Genomic DNA, 14,401 nt, shown 5'->3' with positions numbered 1-14,401 from the left:
AAGTGTTATTTTTTAAGTTATTTTGTGGTACACACATTGTACCCGAATGGACCGGCTCAATGTACATTCACTTGAATGATCGAGGAACTGAGCACCTTTTTTGTTTCTTTTTTTGCTGGTTCCGCCTAGTGGCTGTAGTTTGGTTTGTGGAGTAACACTCCTTTGGGACTGTTGATTGGATGAATCTGCACGTTCTTTGTTCTTATGCCTTCTATTGGCTGGAGTCTGTTTTGTGGAGCATTTCTTGCAAGACATTGGAGTGATTAGGTCATATGTTGCACTCATGTAGCAGCCAAATGGGCCAGCTCACTGAACATTCGTTTGATTGTCTGAGGAAACATAGCGCCTTTTTTTCTTTTTGTGCTGGATTCACCTAGCGGCTGGAGTTTGTTTTGTGGAATAGCACATCTTCGGTTATGTGGATGAATCTACAAAGTTCTTTGTGTTTATTCTGCCTATGGGATGGAGTTTGTTTAATAGATTATCTGTTGTTGTGTAACTCTGTCTCACAAATCTTGTATAGAAACACAGGACTTGAGCAATCCAATGACAAATTTGCTGCTGTGGCTCTCATAGGCGTACATGGACGGTTTGAGTTGAGGGACGGACGCCAGTTGGCGCTGTCATGCGCAGGTTAATGTTGTGTTTATGTCGTATTAATGGCACTTTTTTTCTGTTTGGTTCTAAACCTTTATTTTCTATAGCACCTATAAAAGTTGCATCTCAAAGTGCTTTACAAGAGAAAAATAAAAATACATTGAAATACATAAAAGAAAACATGCAATCAGAACAGTTTAAAAAGAATAAAATAATAATCACTCTTTGACACGTTTGTGTTTAGTTGTCAGGTAATTGTCACTGGATTTTGAATTAAGTGAAAAGTCACATCATGCATGATCACTATCGATCACCGTTTTCATGATCGATCATTGCTGCACATCAGAGTACCCGAGTCCTCGAGTACTCAAGCCCATCCCTAGTGGGGACATGACTGCCACGACCAAAGGTTTGATGTGGAATCTAATGTGTCCAGAAAACACAATAATATCCATTCACATGTGGAAGAAAAAAATCCCAAAAGTAATACATGTCTCTCTCTCTTCTCTATTAAATAATTATATCATTCTAATTTAATAAAAGCAAAAACTGAGCTTATCAATGTGTTAATATTGCATAGTTTGACTAATTTATTGCCATCTTAATTGTATTTTAGTGTCGTAATTTATGCAATTTAGATTTGCAAATGAAGCTCCGTAAACACAAGCTGGGGTAGAGGGGTGGATTTAAAATCTTATAAATCTTCATATTTCAAATTCAAAAGCCAGTATTTCTGAAAGCAAACTTAGGCATTGGACATTTTGATATTCTTATCTTAAAAAAGTGCACTCAGTAATTTTTTCCTCATTAAAAAAGTTGAACTCCTTAAGACATGATTTAATTGCGCAGGTTAATGTTGTGTTAATGTGTAAAATATCTTAAACAGTTAAATTAGAAGTCATTATTGTTTTAGCAGAAATTCAGAGGCAAAGTCTTATTATGGCTAATATTTACGCACCTAAACTTGATGACCAGGGCTTTTTCATAGATCTGGAAGGAATGTTGCAAGCTGGCACCCCTAATGATTTAATATTGGGAGGAGACTTAATCTTTTGATGGACTCAATCCTTGATCATTGTGAAGCAAAAGGGTGCAAGCCCCCTATAGCAACATTGACGCTTCATAGGATGTGCAAATATCTTGGTCTTACAGAAATTTGGAGACTTTTGAACCCATCTGCATTTTTTTCATCAGTCCATAAGATTTATTTTGGAATAGATTTTTTATCCAAGTCCCTCATTTCATCTGTTGTTGATTGCTCAACTGGAAACATTTTAGTCTCAGATCAAGCCCAAGTGAGTAGGTGCTGCCACATAAGGAAATCATATAGTTGTCATTTTAATGTATCCCTTTTGCAAAATCCTTAATTCCAACAAATGTTAAAGGCAAAAATAAATGTTTATATGGAGACCAACTGGTCCTCAGTATCCTCTGTAGGCGTGGCTTGGGAGGCATAAAGTATGCCTCATTCACCAAAAAAATCGAAAGCACGAGAATTTATGGAGTTGGAAGCGAATATTAGAAGTGTAGAGGCAAAGCTGAAGCACCAAATGTCAATTGATGGCCTCAGAGAATTGACCTGATTGAAATACAGATATAACAATATTTTGTCACAAAAGGTGGAGTTTTGGCTATTCAGGGCAAGACTTGGGGAACAAAGCAGGAAAACTTCTAGGTAGATACATGAAACAAAGAGAGTCTTTTTCTACCATTCCCTCAGTGAAATCTGCTGGTAGTGAAATATTCACTTCAGCCATTTACATTAATAATGCTTTTGAAGAATTCTATCTTCATCTCTATAGTTCCAAATCTTTGTCTACTGATAAGGATATTTTAAACTTTGTGGAATCATTAGAACTTTCTAAACTGACGGCTGAGCAAAATAATTATCTTGATACTGACATAACCTTGGAGGAGCTTGGAGAGGTAATTAAGCCCTTGCCTACAGGCAAGGCTCCGGGGCCAGATGGCTTTGCCGCCAAGTTTAGATCTTATGCTACAGAACTGACTCCATTTTGCTAGACATTTATACGGAATCAATAAAGAATGGAAAGCTTCCGCCAACCAAAACGGAAGCCCAGATCAGTCTGATTCTTAAAAAGGACAAAGATCCAAGCAAGTGTAAGGGTTACCGCCCAATTTCCCTGAACCAGCTAGACGTTAAAATATTGTCAAACATTTTGGCTAACCGATTTAGTATAGTTATGACATCTCTTATACATATAGATCAGGTGGAGTTTATTTGGGCCATAGCTCTTCTGATAACATTAGGCATTTCATCAATATCATGTGGTCAGTGGTGAATGATCTGACTCCGGTTGCTGCCATCTCACCTGATGCCGAAAAGGCATTTGATATGGTAGAATGGTATAATCTTTTTAAAATTTTGGAAATGTACGGGATTGGGAATACTTTTATTGGTTGGATTAATTTACTTTATAGACACCCAGTAGTGGTGTCTACAAACAAATGGATTCATTTCAGATCATTTTTACTCTGGATAGAGGCAACAGGCAGGGTTGCCCTCTTTCCCATTATTGTTTTGTCTTCCCATGGAACCATTAGCAGCTGTAATAAGAAAGGAGGTGGTGGCGGGAGGTGTGGCGCATAAGCTTTTGCTTTACGCAGAAGATAATTTATTATTCAACTCCGACACTACTAGATCTATGCCTTGTCTCCACAGAATTATTAATTCCTTTTCTAAATTCTCAGGATACAGAGTTAATTGGTCTAAATCCGAAGCTTTGGCTCCACCAGCGTACTACCTGGTAATGGATTTTCAGCCGTGTGCCTTCCAGTGGTCTAAACAGGGGATTAAGTATTTGGGTATTTTATTCCCAGCTAATCTGTGTAATTTATTTAGTTAATTTTGACACTTTAATAAAAAGGTTTGAGTGATTTGGGCAGGTGGGCTTCATTACATTTATCTATGATTGGGAAGGTTAATGTTATTAAAATTAATTGTATTCCAAAATTCATCTACCTGCTAAAGCCTCTCCCTATAAATGTCCCCCTTATTTCAAGCAATTTGATAGTATAGTGAAGTCTTTCATTTGGAATGGTAAACGTCCCAGATTACATTTCAGTAAGTTGAATAGGTTGATTGACAAAAGGTGGGCACGGCCTACCCAAGATTTAGTTTTATTATTACGCATTCGGTCTCACACATTTGGCTCATTGGTCGCTTTCACCCGAGAGAGCCCCTACCTGGTTTTGTATTGAACAGGAATTTCTTGTCCCTATTTTGCCATTGCAAAGCCTTTCTATTAAACTAACTGGAGAAGTTAAGTTACAACCTATTAGCTCACATTTGCACTTGATATGGACAAAAGTATCCAGAGTGTTTAATTTGGACATTTATTTGAAATTTGCCTCGAGCATATGTCTGAACCCAAAATTATGAATTAATAAGTCCCCTTTCTGCTGGTCAGAGTGGATTTTGTGGGAGGTTAATATACTCCGTGACCTATATGAGATTTAGAAAATTTGGTTCAACATTTTGGGATTCCCAGATCGGTTTTGTAGGTATTTACATCTGTGTCACCTGCTCTGTACTCTTTTGGGGAGTAGCATACACCCCCTAAAACTGCAGATCCTCTGGGAATGGGGATTACCGCTTTTGGAAAAGGTCATGAGGCATCAGTGCATTACTCCCATCTAATTCAGAGTCTGGTGGACAGAGCTTTATCTTCTATTAAGAGATTATGGGAGAAAGATTTATACTTGGGGATTTGAGGAGGGAGTGTGGACTAGGATTCTAAAAAATGTCAAGTCTGCATCTAGAGCTGCAATGGTAAGCCATATGCAATTCAATATTTTACATGGATTCTATTGGACCCCCGCTAGATTGTAAAGGCTTGGTCCTAAAGACTGCTGGTGATCCCAAACAGAAGATGGAGAGAGAACCCATGTTTTTTGTGGTGTTAAGATCCAAGAATTGTGGTTGAAGGTTCAGAGTTTTATGTGTGACATATTGGGCACTCAGAATTCGTTTTGCCTCAGACTCATCGATGTGGGGAGTAAACACAAACAAAATTGGGTTCTGACCAGTGTAATGATCGCTAGACAAATAATTTTAAGGGGATGGAGGTTGGCTGGAGCACCCCCATTTCAGGAGATAAAAAAAAATAATTAAAAATAAAAGCTGTTTTATTCTACATGGAGAGGGTCCACACATGGGGGCTACCATGTTAGAATCACATGACCAGACGAATACTTCTCTCAGTATTGATCCTGTTATTTGAAACTTGCACTCATTGATTAAAGTAATGGCTGAATGCGAATACTACATTTCCCCAATGCCATCTTAAACTGAAAACTACTGGTTTTAAATGATGCTGCATCGAAACCGGTAGGTGTCACTGTACGTTTAAGATGACACAAAGACAAAAGTTACTAAATTCACCTTTAATATTCTAGTGTAGAACATTCTGACAACAGAATTATAGGGCGAGTTTAATTTTTGAAATTAAAATTAGAGCAATAATAGTAAGGGCAATAATAAATACATACATATCCATTTTTGTATTCGTTTTTCCTCATTTGCCAATTTATTTTGTATAATTTATTAATTTTAATATAAATTTATTTTTATTTAATAAATACTAATATTATTGATCCAATAAAGCGCATCGAATCTTTTCCCCTAGTATTATGTATTCATTTTTCATTTAATACATTCAATACGAAGGTTTGTGAAGCATTTAAAAAGCATACAGAAATAACTTTACAGTGAAGCGGTAGTTTCGCAATGGAGCAAATTTTGCTATGGAGCGACCACAGAGCAGGGTTCCTCTTATCAGTGAGCTTGGAGGATGTGTGAATTGTACAACACAGAGTGAAGCTGGAGTGAGGTGATTATAGAATGCTTTGAGCACGGAGGGAACATTTTTCCCACTCCATTCCATACTCTCCTTACAACAATGTTAAACTCTCGCGAATCATCCTTCTCTTTATGTTCCCTTTATCTGCGTGATCTAGATTGTTTGGACCCTCTCAGTGCTTCAGTTTCGAGGCTGTTGAAATGGAATCCAGCTCCTTTTCCAATGCAACGCACCCCTAGCAAAACCAGTGAAATATGTTGCCATCACCGAGCTCATAGCCAAGCTCATCACTAGATCAAGCGGAAGTAAATATCACTATTCAAACTTCTTTTCAGAGACCTTGGCATTAGTGAATATTACCCACTCATGATTATCTAATGTTCTTTAAATTGCATAACCTGTTTCTCCAATGACTTGCAAATAATCTTATTATCAAGTTATGTGTTTAGCTAGAAATAAGGTCTTCACCTTCTTATTTAGAGAAACAGCAGTTTATCTTTCCATTAAATAACAATAGACATACTCTGCCACTGATACATCAAACTCAATCACTTGCATCTTTCCATCCTGTGCACTTTATTTTCTTATACGTAGTATCCTCTAGCATATTAGTGCCATTTAGTAGTTGTTTCATTATTCTTGTTTAACTTTTCATAAATAAAATTTATTACAACTGTGTCTTCCTTTTGTTGATAATACAGTAGGAGGCTCTAAAGTTTAGGCATAATTCAGCAAAATCCTTCAGATTATTCAGATGACCAACTCCCTCCAATTTACATATTTCTAATTTATTGAATGGTCCATTTTGGTTTCACAAAAAAGAAATAGGAAAAATACTTCCATAACAAAGGTGGCTGAAAAAGAGTGCAGGCACTGTTACACTCTATAGGGCAAATGGCACTTCCATCAACTGGCCTAAACCACTCTTGGAAAGAGCATGTTCTTGTGCCTTGTGACATTAGAAAATCTTTTAGGTATTGTAGCACCGGGCTGTTTAGATCTTAGCAATTTAGCCAGACAAAGCTGCTATTAATGCGCACCATTCAGCTTTAATGGAAAGACATAAAGATCAAGAAGTTGCAATATTCAAAATTCCCTAAACAGGGCATTTCAGACTGCGACTAAAATGGTTATAAAAATTATTTATTGCGACAATAATTGAAAATCGGGTATGTCATATGAGATTTTGTCAGAAATTATCTTCGGAGTTGCACCAGTGTGTCTCGCACCATTTTTCACCCATTCTGTTGTGATGAGCTCACTACATGCAACAACAAACCCAGCTTGAAAGAGTCAAGAACAAATTACTCTTTTGAACCTTTATTCATGACTCACCCAAAAAGAACTGAGGGTTTCAACTCAGGAGCTCAGGGCCCGGTTTTTCAAAAGTAATCCACTAGGATTTTGGATAACGGATTGGATCAAATCTTGAAAATGTTTTTTTCAAAAGAAAAAACGGATTACATAATCGGATTAGATCACGTAATCCAATCTTGGTTTTGATCCGGATCAAACCTTTAGTTTGGGTTTTTCAGAACTTTTTTGTAGGATTTGGATCACTTTGATCCAAAAAATCTGGATTAAACTGATCCCATCAGAAGGGTGGATTCAGCATGGATTTCATGCCCAAAATGTAATGAAAACTTTAAAAATGTATCAAATAATACTATATTTGGATCACGCAGTATCTTACAAGATATCCTATTTATTCATAAGGTTTTAATTTTATTTGTTCATCCATCAGGCTACAGTGATTAGGTAGGCTTTAACGTATTCAGCCTTTCAGTATAGGCCTACAGCAAAATAGAAAGTGTTTGGCCTCATAAAATAATCCCCCAAACAGCTGTCAAAATTGACCAAAAACAATATATTTTATTCTGTCACTAATTGATATATATATTCATCACAATCGAAAATATTTTTGTTTTTAGAATATTTATTAGTGATGCATGCAATGATTACAGAATAACCAAAAAAATGCAAAGAATGGCAATCACTGATTTTTGAAATCAGGTCTCTATATAGAGCGCTCTCCCTCAGGATGCGTGCATCATGGACAGACCCAGGCCACTTGACAACGCAGTTGGTGATGATGAGGTCAGCATCACACACAAGTTGGACATTGATGCTGTGCCTCCCCTTTCTGTTTATAAACTCCCATTCATTCTCATGAGGTGCTTGTATATGCACATGTGTGCAGTCGATTGCTCCAATAGTATTGGGCATATTCCCCAAAAGAAAAAAGCTGCGCTTGGCCTGGGCAATCTGGTTGTCCTTTGGAAAAGAAACAAATTAATTGACCAGGCTGGCCAGTGCGATTGACACATCTCTCACCACATCACACACAGCTGATTTCACCACTCCCATATAGTCACCAACAACTTGATAGAAAGTCCCACATGCATAAAATCGGACAGCAATGAGGATCTGGTCTTCCACAGACAGACCGTGACTCCTTTGGGTTCTGTGTTGAAGTTTTGGCCTGAGAAGGTTCACAAGGTACTCTATATCAGCCTTCCCAAAGCGAAACCGGACATACTGCTCCTCAGTGGTGTATTGCTCCAGTGGCTTGGTACGTTCAACATACACCCTTTGACGGTATCCTCTCCTGGCAAAGTGGTGGTGGCGGTGGACAACACCAGCCATTTCACTGTCTCTCTGTGAATCCTCTGAGAAAGGCTGATTTATATGGCTGTGTAGTTGGTCTTTTCAAACACACCTATTACAACTGATCAGTTTTGGCTTGTGTTCAATTGAGGCAATTGGACCCAAGGCCTATAATTGATGAACAATGTTCACTATAGTAAAGCAACGGAACCATGGACTCAAGAAGCTGTAACTTCACTGCTGCTGAAACCAATGCACTACTAGAGGGTGTTCGGTGCCATTATGGAACAATAGTGGGAAGTTTTAATTCTGCTAAGGATACCAACAAAAAGAAAAATGATGTTTGGATTTTAATCACAGAAAATGTGAATGCCATAGGGTCTGGCCAGAGGAGGACCACAGACCAAATCAAATTGCGGTGGAAGAATCTTAAGGCCAGGGCAACAAAGGACCATGCTGAAGCCAAAAACCCACAAACAGGCAACAAGCCATTTAAGAGGGGAGATTACACAGATGTGGTCCTCGACATCATTGGAGGTGAGAAGTCGCAAGCTCTCCATGGTATTCAAGGTGTTGTAGGGGATGGCGAGCCTTGGATTGAGGAGGAGGAGGAGAATCTGCCAGTTCCTCCTGAGGCTGATCCAGAGAGCGTATTTATATTGAATCTCAGCTCTGTTCCTGTGGAAGAAGCTGGATCCTCATTGGTTGAGCCAGTGGTAGTTGCCACAGGATCTCAGAGGAAAGGCTTGAAGCGCCCTTCATCAAACAAAGATGATGATTACAAGGCACTTCTGCAAAAAGAGACTGAAAGGGCAGAAGCACAGCTTCGTCTGGCAGAGGAACAACTGACTCTGACCAAACTGCAGCAAACCAAGGCCAGACTTGAGATCCGCCTCCTAAAGGCTACGCTCAGACAAGCTGGTCTCTCCACATCAGATGAGGAAGTCTGAAATTATTGTGGAGTATTTGACATTAAGTCTTTTTTTTAATTCAATACATCTATATTTGAAACTTGTTATAAATATCCTCAATGTACAGTGTTTGTGTTGTAGGTCTCAGATGAGCGGACTGCTGGAAGAGGATGGGGTGGGGTTTTTCTTGTTTTTAGTTTTTTTAAATGTGTGTGTTTTCATTTCAAATAAAAATAAACTTATATTGACCCCACACTGGCTATTCTACTTGTTGCTCTTTACATATCTATAGTTCTACATTGTGATTTCCTATCCTGTTTGAGCACTGGTTATCCAGATTTGGTGATCCTGAAAAGTTCCTATCCAGATCAGATTGATCCAATCCAATGTTGCTTTGAAAAACTGGCTCAAAAGTAAGCTGGATTCCGTGATCACGGATCGCAAAAAAAAGGATTACTAAATCCGGATCAATTTTATCCGGATTAAACCTTTTGAAAAACCGGGCCCAGGTTAGCAGTTTGAATCAGATTCACTTTCTCAATGAATCAGTCATCAGTTTGTTCAGAACAGGGAGCGCAGACATTTCAAATTAGGAGTCCCATGTATATTTCAATGTGACGGGGTGGAGAACGGGGCCGGGTCGTGATGCTACACACCCAGCCCCTAATCAGGCCAATCAAGCCTCCGAGAGGGATAAAGGCCGACTGGAGACTGCAGTGGGACAGAGAGAGAGAGATTTTCGTGCAGCTACCCGACACATTTGTGTGTTTGTTATTTGATATAATAAGTTCCTTATTAATATATATTATTTATATTGTCAAGCCGGTTCTCGCCTCCTTTACATTAATACCTTTACATTAGGGCTTCTTTATCATTCAAAATCCTGCACCACTTATATGAAATCCAGCTTTTGATACTTAGGACAGGTGAGGGACTCATACACAACTATTACACAAGGTGCAAACATTCATTGATGATCAAGAAGACAACACACTACTATATGCATACTACATTTTATGTCAATTTCTCTAATGTAGATTCTGAAGAACAGTACTAAATAACAAAATAAAATAAAAAAATAAACATTCTGTGACGTGCTCAGATTTTTGGCGGCGTGAAGCTTTCATTAGACCAATTGAAATTGCCGAACGGGTTAAGGTCAAAACAACTTTTTTTGTTTACTGTTTAGATTAAATCGAGCACGCTCAAACTTCCCATCATTCTGATTACGGTAGTCATTTTGTCACCCTCACCATGGCAAAGACATGGAGAAACGCATATGATGCTGCTTTCAAGTTGAAGGCGATTGATCTGGCTGTTGGAAAATAAGCTGCTGCACGGGGGCTTGGTCTTAATGAGTCGATGATAAGACGTTGGAAACAGCAGCGTGAGGAATTGACTCAGTGCAAAAAGACAACTAAATCTGAGGCTATTCAACTCCGACACCGAAGGAGATGACTTCAGTGGTTTCAGTGCACAGGACGAGGAAGACAGTGACCAATGACTTTCTTGGTAGGCTACTGTTTACTGCAAATGTTTTATTACAAGCTGTGTGTGGCAGCGGGGGCGTGGTCAAGCGGCCGTCCGGGAGAGAAAAGCTGTAAGGGCGCTTATACCTGCGCTAAATTATGTCTAACACCGGTGTCTAATTTGCAGTGCCCTGCTTCACGTGTCCTTCTTGGGAAAACTGCCACACGGGCACCAGTGTGACAGTTTTCAGCAGGGCACTTGACGTTCCAGGTAAGGCTTTTAATGGCCACAGCAATGTTTACAATCAATTTTATAAAGTTTCTCAATTCTTCTATGCGCCAACACTAGACTGACGTGTGTCACTCTCTCAGCTCTGTGGCTGCTGCCTTTTTTATGCTGCTCTCCCCATGCTTACTGAAATTAGACACCGGTGTTAGACATAATTTAGCTCAGGTGTAAGCGCCCTTACCGCTTTTCTCTCCCGGACGGGCGCTTGACCACGCCCCCGCTGCCACACCGTGTTTCGTTAAAGCCTATTTATTTTTGTTACAAGCCGTGTTTCGTTAAAGCCTGAGTAAAGTTCATTTGTTTCAATGTACCGGTAGGCACCTGCGGCTTATAGACAGGTGCGGCTTATTTATGTTCAAAATAATATTTTATTTAAAAATCAGTGGGTGCGGCTTATATTCAGGTGCGCTCAATAGTCCGGAAATTACAGTAGGTCCCCCTCATGCCGACAAAACAGTGCCAACCCTCATCTCAGTATAGCATTCTGAGATTATATTCTTCTCACCACAATTATACAGAGCGGTACAGAGTTACTGTAGACTTTGTCAGTTTGAACCAGTCTGGACATTCTCTGTTGACCTCTCTCATCATCAAGGCATTTCCGGCCACAGTGCCCTCACTGGATGTTTTTTGTTTATGGCACCATTCAGAGTAAATTCTATAGACTATTGTGTGTAAAAATCCCAGGAGATAAGCAGTTACAGAAATACTCAAACCAGCCCGTCTGGCACCAACAATCATCCATACGATTATTTAATCAGCCAATCATGTGGCAGCAGTGCACTGCATAAATTCATGCAGATATGGATCAGGAGCTTAGGTTAATGTTAACGTCAACCATCAGAATGGAGAATAAATGTGATCTCAGTGATTTGGAGCGTGGCGTGATTGTTGGTGCCAGCTGCCAGATTACACACAACTGTCTCTAATTTACTCCAAATGGTGCCAAAAACAAAACAAAAAAATTCCAGTGAGGCGCAGTTCAGTGGAGAAAACTTTATTGTTGATGAAAGAGGTCAACAGAGAATGGCCAGACTGGTTCGAACTGACAAAGTCTACGGTAACTCTGTACCACTCTGTATAATTGTGGTGAGAAGAATATCATCTCAGAATGCTATACTGAGATGAGGGTTGGCACTGTTTTGGCGGCACGAGGGGGACCTACACAATATTAGGCAGGTGGTTTTAATGTTGTTGCTGATCAGTGTATACCGTTTATTAATCCTCTGATTAATGGGTTATCAGCTGTCTTCATTTTATATCTTGTTTCTGAACATCAATCTAAATCGAGCAATTCTGTGATTTGGCAACTAGAAACTGCCATTTGGCTCCTTAGTGTTTCAGTTTAGGAGTCAATTGCTCTTAAGTCATTTTTTTTGGTCTGGAGCCCTGCTAAGATAACAAATCCAGTCTAATTGCAAGATGAATATATGATCACCAAGCTAACCCACTTTTCAGTCACTGAAGGCTGCAGTTAGGTCTGTCACAATTATGAAATTTGGCAGATGATTAATTGTCACCTGAGATTTCCTTTCATCATTTCATCACTCCACAGAAATAAAGCAAGAATGTGTCTCATTCTCTGTGTCATTAACACGGCGTGTATGAACACATTATGACCAAGAACATTTGCCATTACACGTTCGTTTAAAGTGAAACTCTAAAGTCAACTTTTTTATTTGTCCGTTTATATTTTCGTGGACAGGATTTGCTCTGGTTGACATCAGTGGTGCAGCTTAGTGACACTCAGTATTCAACTGAGTAACACACAAACGCGCCATTGATAGCATTTATATATTTTCTTAAAATACCCTTCTTTAGGCATTAAAATTTGAAGTGCACAATAACCACAATCAAATGGTCATTTAATAATCATGACAGGCCTAGCTGCAGTCAATCAAACTCAAATTCCACAATGCTGAAAGGCCTACATCAAGTTAAAGGTGATAATACATTATTTACTCCTTGGTTGACTTTGTCAGTCAAATGCCTGATTGTATTTAGGGGTGTGGATGGAACTATGGATGGGCAGCCAGGCCTGTGGTACCTGTGAACTGGGGTCCTTGCTCCTCTGTGCTGATAAGAAGGCAACAGCCATGAAATATTCAGGCCACTCCAGGTAGTCCTGCCTCTTCTTCACCAGATCTTCACTGTGTGTTCTAATGAAGTGAGAGAATAAATGTAATAAGAAAAATATACAACTTCTGTTGCCCTGAGTACACACAAAAATAAACTAGAGTATGTCTAGTATGGAACAGACCTAGGATCAAGAATCATATGATCCTAAATGGCAAAATGGCAACAAAACAAAAAAAAGCTTTTAATGCTTTCCACAATATATCAATGGTCAGGAAATTATCAAGAGTTAAACAAATGCACTCCTGTGAAACCATTTGCCCATTAACGTTTGCTGCAGTGAACCGTTTGGAAAAAAGCTGGAAACTGAGAAATTCACTTATCTGAATTGTTTGCAAAGGTAAAATCACGATAATGATTAAAACAACATGTCTGGGTGTACAACATTTTACAAAAATATCTTCTGTTTTTTTTTTTCTTTTCTTAAAAGATTAGTCCTCATTAGGTTGTGATCTGCCACACCTGATCAAGCCCATTAAATGCCTGATAACAAGTTCATAAATGGAACCAGGTGTGATAGAGCAGGGAGAGATCTACAATATGCAGTGTTGTGAGTCCCAATGTAAAGGAGTGAGAAAATCTGCTCCAAAAAAAAGCTAAATATCATGCAGGGGTTGCTGTCAGAAACCACATAGCTGGTCTGTGTCAGGCCAACTGTAGCTAATCTGAAGTTTACAAGACCCTAAAGGAGAGAAGATCCCTATTTCTCTATCAGCTATTAAGAGAATTGGTCAATTCTCCACCTGCTGACATGTACAGTTCTCAAAGACAGGAAAAAACCCTACAAGAACTATCAGCAGAATTCAAGACCTCAGAAAACAAGACTCCTTTGAGAAGAACAAAAACCAGAAGATTTTCTAATGTAGGTTTTGCATCTAGAAGATGTGTTAAAAAGCCATTGGTGTCTCAAAAACATCAAGGACAGAATACATTTTTTGGCAGAATATGGAATGTTTGATTCAGAGTGATTCAGCAGAGTTGTGTGGAGTGACAAATCATGATTTGAATTGCATGGTGATGCTCCAGAGGTGTATTTGAAGATCTGGTGAGAAACGCAATAGTGAATTAATCTCTACCACAGTGAAGCTTTGAGAAAGAGGTGTCAAGGTGTGGGGAGCCATTTCAGCTGCTGGTACTGGTGAGCTGCTTTACTGTGAAAAGAAAATTAATGCTTTGGAGTACAGGAGAATATTACAGAAAGGCTTGCTTCCAACAATTGAAAAGTTGTTTTCTAAAGTGGAACGTTCAGATGTTATTTTTCAAACAATGCTCCTGCCACACTGCAAAGACCACCAAGAAGTGGTTGAAAACAAGTCCATCAGGCTCATGTTTTGGCCTGGTCAGTGTCCAGATTTGAATGGGAAATGTTTTTCAACTACTAATCAACTGTTCAACACTTTGATTTGGGAGCGAGGATCACCCTGTGACATAAGCAGTTTTGTGCTGATCTGTATTGAAGCTTTTATTCTTACTTTAATAGTTTTGTGTGATAAGACAGTATAGTTATTTAGCCTATTTAATTGTTGAATGTTCATTAGTTACCCTGTTAAAGGGCTGTGCTTAGCATCC

At 39.0% G+C, this 14,401-nt stretch overlaps 1 protein-coding gene across 1 annotated transcript in view; it reads right to left on the bottom strand.

The window, feature by feature from the left end:
• Positions 1 to 14,401, bottom strand: part of dctd (dCMP deaminase) — a 60,397-nt gene that overhangs the window by 43,556 nt on the left and 2,440 nt on the right. The window contains exon 2 of the mRNA XM_052126922.1: positions 12,744 to 12,855. Coding sequence (XP_051982882.1) covers positions 12,744 to 12,855 — 112 coding nt within the window. The remainder of the gene's footprint in view (positions 1 to 12,743; positions 12,856 to 14,401) is intronic.

The sequence above is a fragment of the Xyrauchen texanus genome, chromosome 5 (assembly GCF_025860055.1).
Source record: "Xyrauchen texanus isolate HMW12.3.18 chromosome 5, RBS_HiC_50CHRs, whole genome shotgun sequence".
In the NCBI taxonomy this organism is placed as follows: Eukaryota; Metazoa; Chordata; class Actinopteri; order Cypriniformes; family Catostomidae; genus Xyrauchen; species Xyrauchen texanus.
Note: the sequence above shows the minus strand (reverse complement) of the source record. Positions and strands in the feature narration are given on the sequence as shown.